At 46.5% G+C, this 20,987-nt stretch overlaps 1 protein-coding gene across 1 annotated transcript in view; it reads right to left on the reverse strand.

Annotated features, from left to right (window-relative positions):
- Nucleotides 1–20,987, reverse strand: part of NLE1 (notchless homolog 1) — a 300,266-nt gene that overhangs the window by 139,916 nt on the left and 139,363 nt on the right. Inside the window, exon 5 of the mRNA XM_069615187.1 lies at nucleotides 18,118–18,194. Within this exon, the coding sequence (XP_069471288.1) occupies nucleotides 18,118–18,194 (77 nt within the window). The remainder of the gene's footprint in view (nucleotides 1–18,117; nucleotides 18,195–20,987) is intronic.

The following is a 20,987-nucleotide window of genomic DNA, read 5'->3' on the forward strand; positions in this document are numbered from 1 at the left end:
TGGGCACATGCACAACTGTGCGTGCAGAAACAGGTAAATGCAGGAAGCCATCATCCCGAGCAAGCGCATTGCTTTGTGTATGTTTATTTGGGGACCGGCTAGATACTGATTTGCAGCAGTATGTTTTGTAGTCTTTCGTTTGATGGGAAGACTAACCCCTCTCCCGTCTTTATGATTTTTTCTCGTTGATTGAGAATCCCTGTTGGAACAGAAGATTGATTATTCTTTGGGTATTTTGCTTGCAAATTTGAGGGGATTCCATTGTTATCAGCCAGTCGTCCAGATAAGGGTACACTGGGATTGATTCTCTACATAGGTGTGCCACCACTACCACTAGTATCTTGGTGAATAACCTTGGAGCTGAGACTATGCAGAAGGGTAGCACCTTGGAATGGTAGTGTTGATTCACCATTTTCAAGTGCAGAAATCTTCTATGCACTTGGAACATTGAAATATGAAAGTATGCATCTTTCATGTCCCAAGGTTGCCATGTAGTCCCCCTGTTTTAGCAGTGGGATTACTTCTTGTAGCATTGTCATGCAGAATTTCTGAGGCTTGACATAAGTGTTTGCAGCGCGCAGGTCTAGGACAGAGCGCATTGTTAGGTCTATCTTTGGCACAAGGAAGTACATTGAATAGATACCCTTGTTTACCTGGTTTGCCGGGACGATTTCTATAGCGTCTTTTAGCAGCAGTTCCCTGACCTCTTCTAGCAGGATGCGCTGTTCCTCCTGCGTAGTTTGTCTTTGTCTTGGCGAGAGATTGGATAGTGTTTGTATGAGCTCTATGCAATATCCTCCTGCCACAGTGGAAAATACCCACTTGTCCGACGTGACCCCCTCCCATGCGTGGGTAAAATGAGAAATGGAACCTCCTACTGGAGTGGCACGGGACGGAACCCGTTGAAGGTGGTCATTGCTTTGTAGAGGTTGAGCCTCCTCTTGAGGAGGAGAATCTGCCTCTACTTTTGGACCTTCTGTGGCCACTTTGAACATTTTGTTGGGAGGACTGCCCCTGCGAGGAACCCCAAGATGGATTCTTCCCACCCTGGTTGTAGTTGGAGGACCGCTGGGAGTTCTGTCCTCTAAAACGGCATGTATTAGAACCTCCTCCCTGCACAAAGGATTTGTTTGTGATTTGTCCCATGGATTTGTGGGCGTCATATTCCTCTGCACTCTGCACATATGCACTCTTTAGCACTCTTCAGTGAATCCTCGACCATTTCACTTAATAATGCGTTGGGCTCGATAGGCATATATAAAGGGGTGGCTTGGGTCTCCAGCTTGAAACTCGATTGACGTAGCCATGCATGGCATTTGATGAGTACCCTCAGCCACAATCCACCCTGCGTTGACTTCTGTGTCTAGATTAAGGATGCAGCTTGCTACTTGTCTACCTTCAGCAACAGTTTCTAAGAGCTGTGTCTTTAGGGGTTCTGGGGTCGAGTTCATTTGATGCGAGATCGCGTCCCACTTGTGACAATTATAACTGGACAGTAGCGTAGTGTTGTTGGCTATCCTCACTTGGTAAGCAACCGAGGAAGCTACTTTCCTGCCTAGGGTGTAAACCTTTTTGCTCTCCTTGTCAGGAGGAGCTTTGGCTAAAGGTGTGCTCGCTCTCTTCCTTGTGGTGGTCACTACTAGAGGGTCGGCTTTAGCTGCCCCCTAATGTACAATGGGTCTGATCTAAATATTTTCTCAATGCGTGGGTCGACTGCCCTTGTCAGATTGGGGGTAAGTAGAGAAGGCTGAATGTGCCTTTGGACAGATTGGAGCAGTGGAATGAACTGTGCTGCAGATCTCTTATCCCGAGGATGTCCTCTACGAAGTCTTTATCGACATGAACCTCCTGGGTATCGATTTCAAAGTGTTCTGCAGCTTTTAAAAGAAGAGCATTATACTGCAGCTGGCTGTCCACAGGGTTATTAGCCTCTGGTTGGTCAGTATGGTCTGGGGATTGGATGATGTATACATCATCGCCATAGTAGTGATTTGTATCCTCAATGTCCCCTTGGTCTCTTAATGAGCCAGGGTCTTGGGAACCTCGAGGGTCATAATAGTATAGGTCATCCGACACATCTTAATAGGTAGATGTACTAGGTTGTGTTAGCTCCAGGCGGGCTCTTTTGGCGTCGGGCTGCTTGTTAGCTGCTTCGCCTTGAGGGGGCCCCTGGAGGTTGGTAAGTTGTTCTGGTTGTTGATCCAGAAAATCAACAAAACTAGACATTCTTCTCATAACCCTATCAAACTGCTCAGGGGTCCATTGGGAGGAGCTTGGTAACACTATGGGAGCAGGGGCAGGCAAAGGCTCTGAAGCAGGGGGCTATTTGTCGAGCATTGCCTCTGAAAGGTATCCCTAGGGGCAGAGTATTGCTCATCCTTTGAACCCTGTGATTTTGAGGGTAGGGGCTTTGCCTTGAAGAGGGTTTCAGAGATGTGTTTTTTAATGAGTTCACTCATTTTTGAATTTTTAGCAGGGGCCGTCGACGCGTCTTTTGACGCATGTTTGACAGAACCTGAGGACTTTCCCAATTTGCTTGCAATGTCGGAAATTAACTTTGTCGTCCATTTTGGGGGCCTGCCATGTGGTGATCGCGAACACGATGGCCGAGAGGACAGGGATTTTTCGGACCTCCCCTTCGACACCATGTGTGGTTTATCGGTTGATGACGCAGTCGACTGTCGGCCATGGGAGATGTGTTTAGTGTGATGTGCAGTGGGAGTGTCTGAGCTGCCGGGTGTCGTCTCTGTAGCAGAACCGACGGCCTGCCTGTTGGAGTCGGGGGCTCGCACGCGGGACTCCATCAGGTCCCGATGGCCTTAGGCGTCACGTAGGACCCTGATGCTGCCATCGCTGGACGCTCCCTCAATGTCCATGGCGTTGGCATGGCGTGGTGGGCCCAGCGTTTAGTTTTCCGGTCCTTTCAAGTTTTTGGATGAAAAAGTCTGCAGGACTTGCACTGTTTTTTGGAGTGATCCCTAGGGAGTCAAAGGTTACACACTCTATGTGAATCCATTCAGGGAAACGTACCGTTACAGGAAGGACAGAATTTAAATAATGTGTTTTCCATAGTATGGAAAGATGGCAGCTTGGCGGAATGAAAAGAAGTATATGGGAATAGGCATTCTCTGTGAAATAGATTATGACCTCCCCCCACTTTCCCTATTGTATAGGGCAGAGGTCTGTTGGGGCCTAGGTAGGCTGCAGGCAAAGTTGGTGGAGACGGGTCGTTGTGGTCGACGAATGGTCTTGTCCTAGAAAGCCACCATAGGAGACTTTGCGGAGCACAGTTGTCGAAAGGACAGAAAGAAAGTCTAACTTTAAACTTTGTATAAGTAATGGCGTTAGCCAGAAGAAGGAACTCCGAAATTGCGTCCGACTATAATGGCGGAAAGAAAATCTGAGGGATCTCAACACGTGAAAGGCCATGGGTACAGTGGACGTCACACTAGGGATAGTATTACTGGCACGCCCTTTCGACATCCCTTTTTGAGTTTCGAAAACAAAAAATGTAATAATCTGTGGCTACCACTAGATGTCGACCTATGCATAACATGTGATCTAAGCAGATCCACAAGCCTCAGAAAAATAGATATATTAGTGTGCCACATTTGATTGAGGGTGGGGGGACTGAACTCCCTACTTTCATTGTTGACCCATAAATATATTCCACACCACCATCTGACAGAAAGCTTTCATCGCGGTGATCACAGCACTTCTACCCATTCTTTATTACAAATGTACAAAACTACAACCCTTACTGTGAAGGCAATTTTTTGAAAAAACCCTCTATTGAGGGATCCACAACTACAGAGCTAAAAGCAGGGCTTGCACACCTGACAAAAAGTGAAAGCAAACCTCTCTTACAGGTAGGTGACCTGACAAGGCTTAAATCTCAGGTAGGGGTAGAAGGCTGGCACAAAGGATACAATTAGTCAACACACACATATCCATAAAAAATACACCACACAGATATGCAGAAAAATATACACTTTAATTTTAATTATGTCACACATATAGACCTTTATCGGGTCCAATATGTACTTCACACAAAATACACAGTATTTAAAATACATAGGGCCCGTTACTGCCACTTGGTCCCGCAGATTTATCCAAGTGATGGAAGGCAGTATAAGTGGCAATTTTTTGGAATCCATAGCACTTCATGGGTATTAAAGCAGAATTACCGGCAGCAGTAATTCTGCCGACTTTGGGGGGTAAGGTGGTGGATTTCCCTCCAGATTTTTGCTAGAGGAAAATCCTTCAGCTCACCATCAAACTTGTAGTATGGAGGTGCACTAATACGGTGGTAATGGAATTACTGCCATGTTACTTCCGTTTTTTTACTGCACCACTGTACTTGTAAAGAGGGCCATAGTACATGATAAAAAACAGTCCATGTTATTTAGGACTCTCCTCACCCCAATGCCTTTACGTCGGCCGACTGTCTCAGATACTCACGCAACGTAAATTAACAGGGGGTAGGGGGAGGACAAGGGAACCACACAACCTAGCGAATAGGCACGGCTCCAGGAATGATTATCTTGGTGGGCCAGGTTTGTTATCAAGGGGGTGAAACTTCCACTGGGTGTGGGTGTAGGAGGACCCTAAAAAGGTGTTTATGGGTATGACTTTGGCTGGAAATAGCCTGTTCACCTTACTAGGTTTTGCTGATATAAAGTGATCTGCCCAGGTTCACTTAATTTGTTAAAGTAGGAAATCTGCTCTCGCCCTTCACCTGCTCGTCCCTTCCAAAATCACAGGCTCTCCAGTACCCCTTCCAAAGTCTTCTGCTCTCTTCTTCCATCTGCTCCTTTGTTTCCTTCCATAAGCTCTCTAACAACTTTGACCTTCCATTCGCTACTTACTTCATCTTCCATCGGGTCCCACATCTCAATAAGGAAAACTACTGCCAAAGCAGGACACATTAAACCTGTATACTGCAGAACCCTTAATAAGAGTGGGACAGATTAATCCCAATGAATCATGCCTCAAGAACAATTTGAACCCTTTTCAACATAATGCTGTAACGGAGCTATAAAAAAAACAGTACATAGCAAAAGAGCAGAACAAATAGTGTGGCGATATCAATCTAACTATTGTGATGAATCTGATGCGTCCACTTCTCTCCCGGTGGTGGACTCTCCCCATGTTGCCAGGGGACAGCAGTCGATACCTGATCCTGAAAGGGGGGTGGCTATATGAGGGTGGATCACATGGGGGAGAAGGCGATCCTTGTGTGGGGGGGGTGTTATGTCATCATCGGACGAGACATGGTATCCCCCTTTCTTATTTCAGGATACTCCTGTCATTTCCCATGCCATAATGGCATACTGTTAATGTTAAAGGTCATTTGTACCGTGCACTATCACCACCGGAGTGGTCCCCTGGCGCTCTGGCGGCTCTGAAAGAGGGGGGGAGGATGGGTCAGTGGGTGGAGGCTGGAAAAGTGCAAGATTGCAGTGATGTGCTGTTGGCAGCCTCAGCCCGGTGGTTCCGTCGGCTGGGCCTGGGGTGTATGCGGCCGGTAGTCGTCGTGTGCTGATGTGCGAGTCTATGTGTTTTTTTGTTTTGTTGTTGCAGTGTAGTGAAGTTTGTGCGGTTTGCTGCGCTAGAGGTTTGTGGTTGTGTTTGGTTTGGAGTTTGAGAGGTGTATGCAGAGAAGGAAATTGTTAATGGTATTCGTTAGTCATCTCTATCCTGGACTGAACCGGTTGGGCTTGTGTAATCTTACCCGACGGGATGCTTGTACACCCTGAGCCTCAGGAGGTACGTGCCCGTTTTTCCATTCGAGGCCGTTAGAGGATCTAGCTGTACCCTCCGCCCGCTCCCTTAATAACCTTGCATGCTCCTCACCCCCTCCACATGACTAGCGCCGCTGCTAGTGTCCATACACCCGGTTGTGTGGTGATTGGTGGTATCTTGTTCGTTCCACAGCCTCGTGGAACCTAGTTGTGGCTGTACGGGCGGTGGGGGATGGTAAGGGTTGGCAGGAGTAGTTGTATCCATTTCTCTGGGTCTCGCGGGTGGACCCCTGTGTGTCCAGCGTCAGCCCTACTGGTGCCCAGGGTACTTCTGTCGGTTCTAGGGGTTTGTCGATGTCCTTTTTTGATGAGTCGTTTGTCTTATTGTTGTTTCGGTTTTAGTCTCCGGTGTTGAAGAGGCAGGTTTTTAGTAATTTTCTGAATTTAAGGTGGTCTTTGGTGTTCCTTATTACTTTTGGGATGTTGTTCCAGGTTTTCGCGGCTAAGTGGTAGAAAGCGGTGCCTCCGAGTTTCTTCTTGATGTAAGGTTTTTGTTCCAGTCGGATTCCGTTGGTTGACCTGAGCGGTCTCGTTGGCTTGTAGATTGTTATTTTTTTTGTAGGAATTCTGCTCCTTGTCCGCTGATTGCCTTGTGCGTTATGCACAATGTTTTGAAGATGATACGCTGTTTTACTGGGAGCCAGTGTAGTGTTTTTAGGGCCGGGGTGATGTGGTCTCTTCTGGATAGTTTGAGGAGTAGTCTGGCTGCAGTGTTTTGGATCCGTTGTAGCTTCTTCAGTAGGTATTCCGGTAAACCGAGGTAGAGGCTGTTTGCATAGTCGATATTTGACATGATGAGGCCGACGATGGTGAGTGTTTTGTGTGTGAAGGAGAGGAAAGGTAGTATTTTTCTTGCCGTGTGGAGGAGGAAGAAGCATTTCTTGACTGTTGCGTTTATTTGCGGTTCTAAGGTTAGGGTGTTGTCCATCAGGACTCCCAGATTTTTTACTACCTTAGATGGTGATGGTGTAGATACCCTTTCCGTTGGCCACGGGATGGCGGTTTCCTTCTCTTGGTCTTTGGATATGATCATGATTTCGGTTTTTCCTGGATTGATTTTCAGGTTGTTGGCATTCATCCAGTTGAAGACTTCTTTTAGACAGTCGGTTAAGTTTGAATGATCGGCTTGGGTGTCTTCGATCTTGTAGATGATTTGAGTGTCGTCTGCATAGTTGTAGCATTTGATGTTGTGTTTCTTGAAGATTCTGATTACTGGTTACTGTTATCCCTCCCCTGACCAACCCACAAAGGACACTGAAAATATCTGCCCAGGTTATGCACACAAGACATCAAGGACCGGCTTGCCCTTCAAGATCACCAAGAACCAAATCCTGATCCAAGTTATCAGAAGCAGACTTTTATTTTACTAAGTGTGAAAGTACTGTAACGAGGAAGAGAAACCAAATAATGCAGATCAATGGAGGCCCGGAGCACAAGCCGCACTCTAGTTGTCACACAAACCTACCTGAAGCCGGGAAATTTAACCGACAACAGCTGAAGAAAGGATGCTGGCTGGAGAACGATATGTCCCTCGGTGCTGACCGAGGAACCGCAAGGCTGGAGTGGTGGCTGAGGAACGTAGCAGCTTTTCAAAAAACAAAGGAAAGGCAGATTGCAGGCAAAAGCTAGTGGCAAGAACGCCAGAAGGCTTCGGAGAGCTAGTAGGCATTTGCCAGTACTATGAGGAAGACTCCACCAAACCGTAAAGGTGTGTACAGAACTCCAGGTTGCCGCTTTGCAAATGGACTCAAGAGGGACATTTGCAATGAATGCTATGGAAGCCCCAGTGCCTCGAGTAGAATGTGCTCTCGGCTTGAAGGGTAGTTCTCTCTTAGCAAGAGAGAAACAGAGAGTGATGCATTGGACAATCCATCTAGATATAGTGGATTTTGAAACTGCATCTCCTTCTCTTCCTGCTGCCAACGAGACAAAGAACTGATTAGTCTTTCTCAGAGGTCTAGTTCTTTCCATATAAAACAGGACAGCTCTGCACACATCCAGGGTATGCAGGCTCCATTCTCCCAAATTTGAAGGGTTTGGAAAGAACGTTGGTAGTTCTATTGACTGGTTGACATGGAATTTAGAAATACATTTTGGTGCAAACCTAGGATGTGTGCCTAGAACCACCTTATCCTTGTGAACTGTTACAAAGGGGTCTAGTATAGAGAGCGCTTGTAGTTCACTCACTCTCCTAATGGAGGTGATAGCTATTAAGAAAGCAGTTTTAAGAGTGAGGTTCTTAAGGGATGCTTTGTGCATGGGTTCAAAGGGTGAGCCCATAAGCCTGGTAAGTACCACATTTAGGTCCCATCCGGAAGCTCGGTTAGCTATAGGAGGGTGTATCCTTTTTACTCCCTCCATGAAGGCTTTAATAACTGGGACTTTCCACCATGACACTTTGTGTTGAGAAGTGGTGTATGCGGAAAGTGCAGCTAGATGAACTTTAATAGAATTAAAGACCAATCCTGAGTCTAATAAGTGAGTCAGGTAAAGAACAATCTGTGTGGGAGAGCAGTCAACGGGGTTGATGCTCTTACCTCTACACCAGATGACAAATCTCTTCCACTTGCTAGAATAGCAGTAACAAGTGTTAGGTTTTCTAGCCTCCCTAAGAATGTCCATGCATCTTTGAGGGAGCTGCAAATGTCAAAATTCTATGACCTCAGAAGCCAGGCTGCTAAGTTCATGGTCTGTGGGTATGGGTGTAACGTCTTGCCCCTGTCCTGTGACAGCATGTTGTACGGGCAGGGTAGTTTCACCGGTGGAGATAGAGACATCTCCATCAGGTGAGCCAACCATGGCTGCCGGGCCCACATAGGGGCCATTAGTATCATGTTGTCTGGTTCCTGGTGCATCTTGTGCACCATTTTGTTGAGAAGGGGAGTCAGGGGGGAAAAGCGTAAACAAATTTCCCTGACCATGTTATCCAGAGACCATTCCCCTTGGATCGGTTCTGGGGGTACCTGAAGGCGTAACCTTGGCATTGGGAGTTCTCCAGAGTTTCGAACAGATCTATTTCTGGGAATCACCATTGTGTGAAAACGTCAAAGACGATGTCTTCTCGTAACCGCCATTCGTACTCTGCGGACAGAGGGAAGTCTCTACTGAGTTTGTCTGCTAGCAGATTGAGTTCCCCTGGTACATGTTGTGACAACAGGAACATGTTGTGTTTGAGAGCCCACTTCCAGATGTTCTGGGACAGCTTGGACAGTCCTGGAGAGTGCATGCCCCCTTGCTTGTTCAGGTAGTACATGGCTGTGGTGCTGTCTGTGAGGACCATCACTGTTTTCCCTTGCAGGTGTGCCTGGAAAGCCTTCAGTGCTTTGAAGACTGCTAGCAGTTCCAGCAAGTTTATGTGTTTGGACGCTACACTCGGAGTCCAAACTCCATGTGAAGTCTGATGGGATAAGTGAGCCCCCCCATCCTGTGCGGGATGCATCTGTGGTTAGAGTGGCTTCGACTGCAGGGGTGGCGATTGGTTTCCCTATTACAAGGTTTTCCTTCGACCACCACCGTAGCGAGAGAACCAAGGCCTGCGAGACCGCCACTAGATCGTCCCATTGTCCGCTGGCCTGACACCACTGGCTGTTGAGCTACTCTTGCATTGGGCGCATGCGCAGGCGTGCGTGAGGTACTAAATATATACATGACTCCATCCTTCCTAGCAAACGCATTGCTTTGCGTACCGTCACCTCTCGACCGGCCACATATTGAGGGATCTGAAACAGCATATTTTGGACCCTCTCTTTGGAGGGGAAGACGAGGCCCTAGGAATTGTTTGATCTGGCTGGGGTCTAGGCTGGACTTCTTCTCGTTGATGGAGAAGCCCAGTTGGAACAAAAGGTCTACAGTCTTTTGGGTATTTGAGAAGCATGTCTCGTAAGAATCCCCTGTTATGAGCCAGTCGTCGACGTAAGGGTATACTGGCATGGACAACATGCGCAGGTGGGCCGCTGCCACTGCCAGTACTTTCGTGAATACCCTCGGTTCTGACGCTATGCCGAAGGGTAGCACTCTGAACTGGTAGTGTTCGCCCTCTATCATGAACCTGAGGTATTTTCTGTGCGCTGGCAACATTAAAATATGAAAGTATGCATCTTTCATGTCCAGTGTTGTCATGTACTCTCCTGTGAAAGCAGGGGGATTACTTCCTGTAAGGTCACCATGCAAAATTTTTGATGTTTGACAAATTTGTTCGCTGGGCGCATGGTTAAGTCCTTTTTGGATACAAGGAAGTACACTGAATAAATACCTTCGGTTACCTGTGATAGAGGCACAGCCTCTATGGCTCCTTTTAGTAGCAGCAGTTCCACTTCTTGAAGAAGGATGGCAAGGTGCTCTGGTGATAGGCGGCGTCCCCTTGGGGGTCTGTACATGGGGGACCGACTAAATTCTATGCAGTAACCGCGGGCTATAGTTGACAATACCCAGCGGTCTGATGTTATTCCCTCCCATGCTGGTAGGAAAGATGTCAACCCGCCCGCGACCGGCGATGCATGGGAAGGGACCCGAACCTTCGGGTCATTTGGTGTTGGTAGCCGGGGAACCTCTGGGAGTGGGGCCCTGACCTCTACCCTTGCCACAGCGTTGTCCTCTTTGAGTGTATTGGCCACTGGTTCCCTGAGTAGAGGACCAGTTGCCTGCAGTGTACTGCTGTTGTTGCTGTTGTTGACGTTGTCCCCGAAAAAAGCATTTGTTGCCGAATCCTCGCGTATTGGGAGGCCTTGAGATTTGGTCTAAAGTCTTTAGGGTGTTGAAATCCTTCTTTGCGGTCTCCAGTGCATCATCTACCGCTTTCCCAAAGAGGTTAGAATCCTCTATTGGTTTATTAATGAGTGACGCCTGGGTTTCTGGCTTAAAATCTGAGTTGCGTAGCCAGACATGACGCTTCAGAAGTATCCCCTGGACTAAAGAACGGCCAGCCGTTTCTACAGCATCAAGTGTGTTTTTTATGATGCTCTAGGTAACCAGAGTTCCTTTTGTTACAGTGGTTAACAATCGAGTTCTTAAGGGCTCAGGGACTTCCTTGAGGTCTTGCCGTAACTTTCCCCATTGGACATCAGCATAACTTGCCAGTAAGGTATTATTGGCAATTCTGGAGGAAAAAGCTGCCGAGGCTGTAATTCTCTTACCCAGGGTGCAGAGTTTCTTTCCTTTCTTGTTCGGGGGTGCTTCGCTAGTTGATAGCGGAACCCCTGCCCTTTTCCTTGTGGTAGTTACCACCAAGGAATCTGGTATTGAGTGACCCTTAATGTATAATGGGTCCGAAGGAGAGGGAGTAAACAGTTTTTCAATTCTCTGGTTGACCCCTCTAACCAATGCAGGTGTAGACAGCGATGGGATGATTTGTCTCTTAACTGAGGCGTTGACGGGAATGGTCTGGCTAGTGGGAGGTTTTTCCTTAATGATTTTTTCTACAAAATCATTATCGGGAGTAATTTCCCTAGTCTCAATTTCAAAGTGTGCTGCTGCTTTCCGTAGTAGCGCGTTGAAAGTGGGTTGGTCATCTATAGGTGACGGGTTCCTGACCGGTGTGGTCTGAGGAGAGGAAAGGTTCAGGATCTCAGGGTCTGTAGACACTGTTGGGGACTGGCAAGGCTGTGAGCCACCTTCATCTGGGTCTTCGAAAATGTCAGGGTTTTCCTCAAAACCTTCTTCTTCGAGGTTCTGTTGGTCTCCAATATTTAAGAACTCCTCATCCTCTTGGAAGTGAGAGTCTTCTTCGGTGAGGTCATAAGTATTAGTCTCCATTTGAGGGGGTCAAATAGTCTAGGATATTTAGCCCTGGGGTCCTAATGAAGTACCTCCCCTTGGCCTCTTGAGTGTTTTATGTTCAGGAGTGGACATAAATCTATCCAGCTTGTCCATACATGGTTGAAATCTCTCAAATGTCCAATGTGGTAACCCAGAATGGTCAGGAGGCGAAAAAGGAGGCTCCTCTACCTGTAGCCGTCTAGATCTGTCCCATAACGTCGAGGATAAAGTCCCTTCGCCTTCTGAGAAAACTTCTCGTAGGCTTGGGCCTTCCTTCGATGGCGGGAGTGGTTCCTGCCTCCCTTCCAGCATTCTCAGCGTCTCTCTGGCCTTGTGAGCAGGCCTCGGCGTATCACTCGCTGTCCGTCTCTGGCCATCAGTGGAAACTATACTAGCCAATCTATCGACTATTAATTTCTCCGTCGAGGGTTCATCTGGCGTCGTGGTGGGCGGTGCGAGTCTCTTTCGGCGACAGTCGCACTCTTACGAGGCGCGTCGCCTGGCGTTTTGGTGGTAGCGCCCTTGTCTGCAGGTAGCCCAGTCGCTAGTCACTTCTGCGGTGGCGGGGAGGGCTTGCAACCCTTACGGTTGGTGGAAGGCGCCGATGCGCCCGGTGTCTCCGTTTGCGCTAGGGCTTTCTTAGTCTTCGACGAAGAAGTGCCGTGGGTTGTGTGTTTATGTTTTCTGTGTTTGTCAGTGTCACCGGGGTGTTCATCCCCATAAGTAGGGCGTGAGCCGAACTTGTCGGGGCTGGGGACAGATGCTGAGGAGCGGGTACGCTCCTTAGAGAGGTCTACAACTTCCGAAACGGCGCTCGGGTTATCACTGTCCTCATCACACTCAGCGGCGGCGGCGGGTGAGGAATCAGCTCTAGACATAGCATAGGCTGCCCACCTCTTGACCCTGTGGTCCTTTAAAGTTTTTGGGCGTAGAAGATTACACAGCCTTCCTCGTTGTGGTCGCGGGGTAAGCAACGGTTACACTGCTTGTGCTCATCTTTCCATGTGAATTTGCCCTTACAGCGTGGGCAAAATCTAAACGGAGTCCTCTCCATAGCTGAGGATACAATTAACAGTGATAATGACCCCAAAGGAAAGGGGGGTGAAAGAGAAAGGCATTCTTAGAAGTAGAAGAAATGTCCCACGACCCCCACTCGCCCTACTGTCTTAGGCCGGCGAAGCCGGGCCACGTGTTGGGCAGCGCCGAAGGATCTCCTCCGTCGAAAGTTCTTACTCGGCGGTGAAACAGCTTCCCCGTCGAAGGAGGGATCTAATGTAATGTATAATAAATAACGACCACAGGGTCGAGTAAATGTTTTGCAATTTCTATCGAATGAGCTCCTCGTTAAGGCGACCAATCTCTGGGCGGAAAAAACAATCTGAGGTACCTCGACGCGTCAGGGATTATGGGTACAATGCACGTCACTATAGGGATAGTGTTACAGACACGCCTTGTCGATGTCCCCTTTTCGACTACGAAAAACAAAATGCAATACTCCGCAGTGACCACTGGATGTCGGACTATGCACAGCATGTGATTCTAAGCAGATTAACAAACATCAGAATCTACATTATCTGTGGGGATAATGTAGAGTTCGGGTTCCCCACAAATGACTCTGACCTCAGGTGAAGTTCCAGTAACTTCTTTAATTAAGTTCCAGTGCATTGTGATAATCATATAAGGTCAAATATATCTGGGTTCAGGGCAACATACACCTGCATCCTCCCAGGTAGGCTTACATCTCCCAGGTAGGCTTACATCTCTTACATCTCTCAACTGACCAACATAGAACCCTTGAATCATACATGAACGTTCTCACAACCAAGATTCTGTGTCACTCACTCAGCATTCTACTCATTCTGCACAAGCAACAAAGAAACCTAATCACTACACCCACCTTTTGGTATAGGTCTATACTACAAAAGTTGGAAGGGTGACTGAACAGCCAGACTTATCTCAAGGGGGGTAAATGTGAGCTTTAGGTCTGTACAGATGAAATCAGTCAATACAAGTAACCAAGTAACACTTAGACTCATTTACAAATATATTTCTTTATTTACACATCAAGTTTTAGCTAAGCATTCTTTAGTTTAGTTAAGCATTCTTTAAAAAGGCAATTGTTTGCAACAGTCAAGCAACTTTGGAATCACTTTACAAAGTCAATAAAGTTGGTGAATACAATAGTGTTCAACAAATTACAACCTATGAAGGGACAAGCAATGCCAAGATCAATAGATTAGGAAGGGTGCGAAGGGTGCCTTTAAGGAGTCAGGACAGCCAAAGTCAATTGGACTAAGTCGATAGTTTTGATGCACTTCTGGGATAAAAGTCTTTCACAAGTCAGAAAGTTCAAGAAACTCACTGTAGGAACACAAGCTGTTGAGCCTGTGCAAGGGGAGTTGATATCAACTCAAAAGGTAAGCCAATGCACTTCTCAAGTGAGAAAACACGACTTATAGCAGTAAGGTAAGTACCCCAAGCACCCAAATTACCTCTGGTTTGAAGAAAGTGGTCCAGCTGGATTCAGTCTTGCTATAGGCAAGCAGACCCTTGTTCCTGAGCCTCAGTTGTGGGGACAAGACTTCGGCAGCTATGGATTTTCTTCCAGTCAGCGGCTCTTTGAGGTTTCAGCGCCTCGCAAACAGCACTGACGCAGAACGAATATCCCTGGTTGGACTTTCCTTGCTCCTTCAGTTCTGGAATCTGGTGAGGGGACTCTGGATGGAGATTTCCTGGAACTGTAGTGTACTTAGGAGGCGCCTGGAGCTTTTGGACGGATTTGTTCCACAGAAGACGTTGCACTCGGTTATTTATGGACACTCAACACCTGTCATTGGGCTTCTGCAGCACTGGAGAGGCACAGCAAATCGGGGGTTGGGCCAAAGTGGAGTTCGTCTCGGGGCTAGTTGGTCCCACCACCCCAAAGGGAGAAGTCGTTCTGTTCAGAGCTTTTCTGTCAATGCAAACAAAGAGGTCAGCACAGCAGCAGGGCTTCACCGGGCACTTCGAGGTCTAGGAGGTCTCAGCGGCCTTCTCTTCACAATTTCTTCTTCAGATGTTTCTTCCAGTGGTCGCCTCTGCCTGTAGTCCCAAGAACCCTGCCTTTTAAGCTCATTCTCATTCATTCACAGCTCTAGGCTGTCAATCACACAGCAGGGTGGCTTGTCCTTCCCGGACAGCCAGACGGCCACTCAGGACTGATTTCGTTCAGGCACACCTAGAGACAAAGGACAGGGGAGTTTCGGGACCCTCCCTCACTTCCTGCTTTTCCAGACACACTGGCGCAAGGGGCGGGCTTCAGGACTGAAGCGCGCCTAATGCAAAACACCCAAAGGGCTCAAACCTGTCGCAACACACAGAGTAAAAGCCAAGAAAGACCTCACAAACAGAAAATGGCGAAAAGGAAGACAGGGGCCATTTTGCCTGAGGGTTCAGCCTGCAGTAAAAATGCACACTGGTAGTAAAAAGTAAACCATTGCCACCAGCCATTTAAAGTAGTGAGGGTAACAATACATGTTACATGAGAAAGTAGGATTAGAGGCTACTAGGTAACCCCCCAGCACTCCACATAAGATGGTGTGGTGCTGGACCCACAAAGTAGAAAGGTAAGTAAGATCAATGTCACCTTACTATTCTTGGGAACAATAGTTCACCCCAGAAAAGATATTTAAACCTTAAGAGAAATCCAAAGGATTTCTCAGTGACACTGCACTGACGGTGTTGTGTGTCACTATACAAAAAACAGATGCCTATCGAGTTTGTCAGACTCAAAAGAGTGAAAACAGAACGTCCTATTCAGGGAAAAAACACAGGAGGGAGAGAGAAAAAGGTCACACTCACTCATGAGTTAAAATTAAAAAGTCCTAAGTCCAGCAAAAGAGCTGGGCGTTTCTAAGGTGGGAGGTAGCACAGGAAGTAGCACAGAAATTAAAATTCTCTCTAACACTGCTCAAAGTCCTTGATTTTTTTAAAGAGGCCTGAACAAGAAAGCCACGCACCCCAGAAATAAAGAGCCACATGGCACTGGCCACAGCCCAAGAGCTTCAATTTTCAAAAACAAAAATCTTTTTTTTTCTCCAAGGGTAGCAAGGGACACCTCAGGGGTCGCAGGTGCGACTCCTGGCAACCCCCAAATGATGTCGCTGCTAACAATTAGATTCACACAAAAAAAGGGTTAGGGTTGCACAAGCATCACCAGTGAGAGTAGAAAAATTGCAATGAGCAGTATAACTTTATCATTCCTTACTTCTCTTAGAACACATCTGCCATCAAGATAGAAATAAAAATGTTAGCATGTACCACGCTTGCGTCACATCTATACAGGTTTGTGAATGTTAGCACATGCCACACTTAGATGAAACCGTAATGATGACAAGGGCAACACCCGGATGGAATCATGATCACTAGCCTCCTTACATATAGACAAAATTTTGAATTAACAAGCACCACACACCCAGGTGGAATAATAAATGATAGCAAGCATCACACCTAGACATAACTGCAAGGACAGAAAGGCCAACTAACCAATCCACTAACAATTTCACCCCTCTGCTTACACAGCTCAAACTCTAACCAAACACAACCACAAGCCTAAAACGCAGCAATCCGCACAAACTTCACTACACTGCAACAACAAAACACACCGCACATACACTCGCACAACAGCACACGACGACTACCGATCGCAAAACACCCCAAGCCCAGCCAACGGACCCACCTGGCTGAGGCTGCCAACAGCAAATCACTGCTCTCTTGCACTTTTCCAACCTATTCCCACTAACTCAACCCCCACCCCCCTCCCTCTTTCAGAGCCGCCAGAGCGCCAGGGGACCACTCCGGTGGTGACAGTGCGCAGTACAAATGTCCTTTAACATTAACATCAAGTGATTAAAACCGCAAGACTGAGTAACTGTTTTGAGAGTGACCCAATCACTTCTTACTTGAATCTTTGTCATTGTCCTTCAAAGATGGTGGAGCGATCACCCGACTCTTGCATTGTACCTCCGGGACTCGGGTACACGGCACCCCCCCCCCTGCACCCCTAGGTGGTTTGATGGTGGCAAGGCATCAGGTATAGCTTCAGCAGATGGTCCCTAGGCTACTCAGCCTTTCCTAAGGCCCTGTCCTCCTTCCCCCAATGGTACACACACCCTTTCTCTGGCTCCCTCTTTGCCCACTCGTCCCTTCCCCTCTTATTTCTCCTAAATGTCCTCGTCCTTGCTCTCAAACCTCTTGATTCTTTCCTCTTTTCTTTGCCCTATATCCTCAGCCTAACTGCTGATGCTCCTCCTCTCCCCCTATTTCTTCTCTGCAAACCTCTCTGTTCTCACTCCACTTCATAAAACTCTGCTTGCCTCTCTGCTGCAACCAAAATATGTCTCCTAAAACTTGCCCTAGCTGCCCCCCCCCTTTTAGACGCTATCAGGGTGGATGATTGGTACAGGAAATACATGATATGGGACAGCTGTGGGTGGTTTGTGAGCAGGTCCTGTGACGGAATCACTTTAGTTACACATCTCTCATGTCTGCTTAATGGTGTGGAAGACTGCACTGCAGTTCTGCACACCAATGTTGCCTACTCACTGATCGCCATTTTGGAAATAAATGCTGCTTTTCCCTAGAGTAATCCCCCTACAGACTTTTGGAATTCCACCCATTTTGTGGTGTGGTTTTCTGACTCTGTAGCACATGCGCAAGCTCCTCCAGTCCGGAGAGGGTTACACTTGTTAGCACTGTTCACGTACCAAGCTCTTATTGTGTGCGTACCCAGACTATCAGCAATGCTAGTATGGGGAGTTCCATGATTAAAATTTGACGAGCTGCATCTTTTCTACTCTTCAAGCCCCTCTTCTCTGAACTTCATAGATAAGTACCCCAGATATGTTTGAGACCACAATGGTTTGCTTAAGACAGTTTGGGCCCCCCTGGCCCTCTTTACCTTTTGGGAGTCTTAGGCCATACTGGGTCATTTTACTCATGAGACTGGGGATCGGAATATGGCCCTAGCGAATACCCAGTGTACTGCATCCAAGGCATCCACCATGGAGCAGTCCGCAGCCCCCAGTGCCCCACACTTTTCATCCCTCAGCACCTCGCATATGACCATGTCACACCACTCTGTTGGCAGCCCAAAGCAATTCTAAAATTTGAAAGTTGTAATCAAGTGCTAAAATAACCAGGGAATAATAAAAGTCAACCATTTGGGTCCTAGAAGAACAATCTCAGAAACAAGCAATGTGTATTGTATTTACTTATATAGGAACCTGCACTGCAGTTCTGGCTGTTTCATTGCACTGCGAATGACAGGCGCAATTCTTATTCTATTTAGCAATCGTAGAAGTGTGAAAGGGGGAGTCGGTTCTGGTGGGATTCAAACCATAGTCCTGCACAGTGAACAATGATTTCGAGCTATCTGACCAGCACAATACAAAATGAAATAAATTAACACATCACTTTAAGCAGAAAGTGAGAAGAGTATTTCTTCTCCTGTGGCGAGACACACTAACAGGAGTCAAAGTGCAGCTCAGAAACATCCATAAATCATTTGGCAGGCACATACCTGACTGTTTTTACATCCCGAGGCCAGCTTCTTGCCATCCGGAGACCAGGCGATGCAAAGTACCCAGTGTGTGTGGCCTAGTAGAATCAAACAGAAAAACAGTGAAAAAGGCACATAGAGGCAGAAAACAAATCTTTTTAAAACAACTTAATCTTACGTAGGTGTTGCTATTGCCATTTTGCTTACTGTAGACAAGATCACTCACTTAATGAAGGTGTGAACATCCTGTGTTACGCCAAACCTTCTGGTTCAATACACCCTCTCTAGTCAACATTTAAAAAAATAAAACTGTTGTTACAGCCCCAGATGCTTTTTTTCGCCATGTAGCGTGCAGGGAAATGCAGTATGCAATGCTCTTTCTTACAGAATCATCTACTTCTGCAGCACATGCCACTAGCTCAAGATAGGTTAGTTATGCGGTGTTCTAGAACCCCAGAACTCTACACAAAGTCAATTAACTGCACATTCTAACCTTCAATATGTTTATCCTATATAATCTTGGAACACTTCATCAACATGGCCTTGTTAGGCAGATATATCCAGTGTCCTCTAGTGGGGGCTTTGCAAAAACCAACCTGTAGTGCTAGGCAGCGTTACCACAGTTAGACCTGACCCTAACCTTCGTAACATGACAGGCTTCACTCATAGGAAGGGAGCAGGTTGGTCATGAGGTGCAGTTCCTTAATTCACAAGAACACTAGTAAGCACTGTCCACCAATACACGTAATGAAAATATACCATTTAATAAATGAACACGATGTAAAGGCATTTTACAGGTAAGGGCTAAGATGTAGGCACACTATCATAAAAACAGGAAAAAGAGTCCACATACAGACCCACACAACTTCTAAGAGAACATTGAGAATACCCACAGTACAACACTATCTAATTTATAGGACATGTAGAAGTGAAGATACGTGTTTTATACAGTGCCTGTACAACGGCAGTCAAGTAGTTGAAATGTCAAAATTTACTAAAAAAAACAGTATAGGATCTCCAACAAATCCAAATTGATTATGCAGATTAGTGTGATTGTAACTACTTTAGAAAGGGGTAAGAGAGTGAAAGTCAGTGATAGTTTCCTGGCAAATGGTTATTATTGTCATCCAAAAGAGTTTTAAGAGTTTGACTAAGTTTTGTTCAAAGATAGTCATGGTCAGGGGGAACATAAGACACACTGCAACCTGACTAAGTGACCCTGGGGAGGAGCAGGATCAGCAATAAAGTGGGGTTAACAGGATCCAGGGAAGAAGCCTAGACTGAAGACTGCTTCGAGGAAAGCCCAGGAGGTGCAGTTGCAAAGGACTCTTCAGATGTCAGGAAGGGGTCCGGCTACGCTTCGGCTCAGTACTGAGATTCGGTTCCAAGTGTCAGGAGGTGCCAAAGGCGTGACCACATGATCCAGGACCAATATGGCCCTCTTCCAGGCCACCCACGATGAAGACGGCTAGCACAATGGCGACTAAGCAAGAAGGTCAGAGCGGGCTGAGGGAGGCACAAAGGACTCAGAAGTGTGAGGGGTCAGAAATGTGAGGCGGGCAACTTTGTGAAGGTTTTTCAAAAGACGTCATTTTATTAACTCAAAAGGTTGGATAAACGCCTTACTATACCTACCCAGGTGAGGATTTCCCAGGCTAAAATAAACTAAATAAAACACTAATTAAAAAGGGTTCTGTCCCTCATACTTAAACATACACCAACTTAACAAGGTAATATGTGGCAGTTCAATTGCAACAACGTAATAGTTAAATTCAGATCATAACAACAGTTTCTCCTTCTAATCTGGGTGAATTCCCCTTACCCAGATTAAAGCAGGATTTTGTTCAGCAGTTCCAAAAAGGTAAAGGAAATCCTGTCTCCTAACAAAGTTCCATTTCAGTTCTCTTTTTGTTCAAATTGATAACACAAAGTTCCAACTTGTATTCAAGCAATAGTTCACAAGTGTGCTACAAGGTTTTCCTCTTTTAACTTGCGACAAAGATCTTGAAACAACTTCTTTTCATCAGCATCGAATACTTGCTTACTTCATTGGTTTCAACAAAAAGGTCTTTATCAGGATATTTTTTGCACCAGTTCACAAAATCCCTTGTTTGACAATATTAAATATTTCTGCAGCAGTTCACACAATCCATTCTTCAAAGTTATTAATTTGTCAGGATGATTGTGCATTAATCCACAAAAACATTTTAGTGGTTCTTCAACTTTTACTTCAAGATTTTTAACCACAACACAGTACTTCAATGGCTTCCATCTGGTCCACTCACCTGCCAGGTCTACTAGGACGAAACTCTGTGCGCTGGTGTACTCTCCTGCCAGAACAGATTAAAATACTAATACTAAATACTCTCCTTGCAAGTACTTCTGTGGTAAAGGTTAAGGTCAACGGGTTAGCAATGTCTTTTGCTCCTCAACTTCAAGTATAAGAAACTCTTCAAGGAAAACAAGAATCACACTGGTGCAGTTTGTTACACCTGCGTGATTGCCACGCTCGCCGCAGGTTATGCTCCAATCCTTCCGAATGTCTTTTTTCAGAAGGGCAGACTTCCTGTCACTCCTGTTTCTCCACCTTTCACTAACCAACTGCTGATAAGCCTCCTGTTTCACTTTCATACTTTTTTGGCTTTGGCAATGTGGGTTTAAGCCATTTTCTCAGAGGACCTCCTTATCATATGGGCAATAGTTTTAACCAACACTGAAATTCTCAGCTGCCTTCTTTTGGCTTGGCCAATTCTGGTCCTTCTTGATTGCCTGGGCATGTTTCTCTTTTAGCTTTAGTAATGATGGTTTGTCTTTTCTTCTATGGATACTGCCCTTTCGTGTTGCTGGCTCTTATTATGCCCCACAATGTCATAATCACACGCTTCTGGTAT

This window comes from Ambystoma mexicanum, chromosome 9 (assembly GCF_040938575.1).
Source record: "Ambystoma mexicanum isolate Mex_15411 chromosome 9, UKY_AmexF1_1, whole genome shotgun sequence".
Lineage (NCBI taxonomy): Eukaryota > Metazoa > Chordata > Amphibia > Caudata > Ambystomatidae > Ambystoma > Ambystoma mexicanum.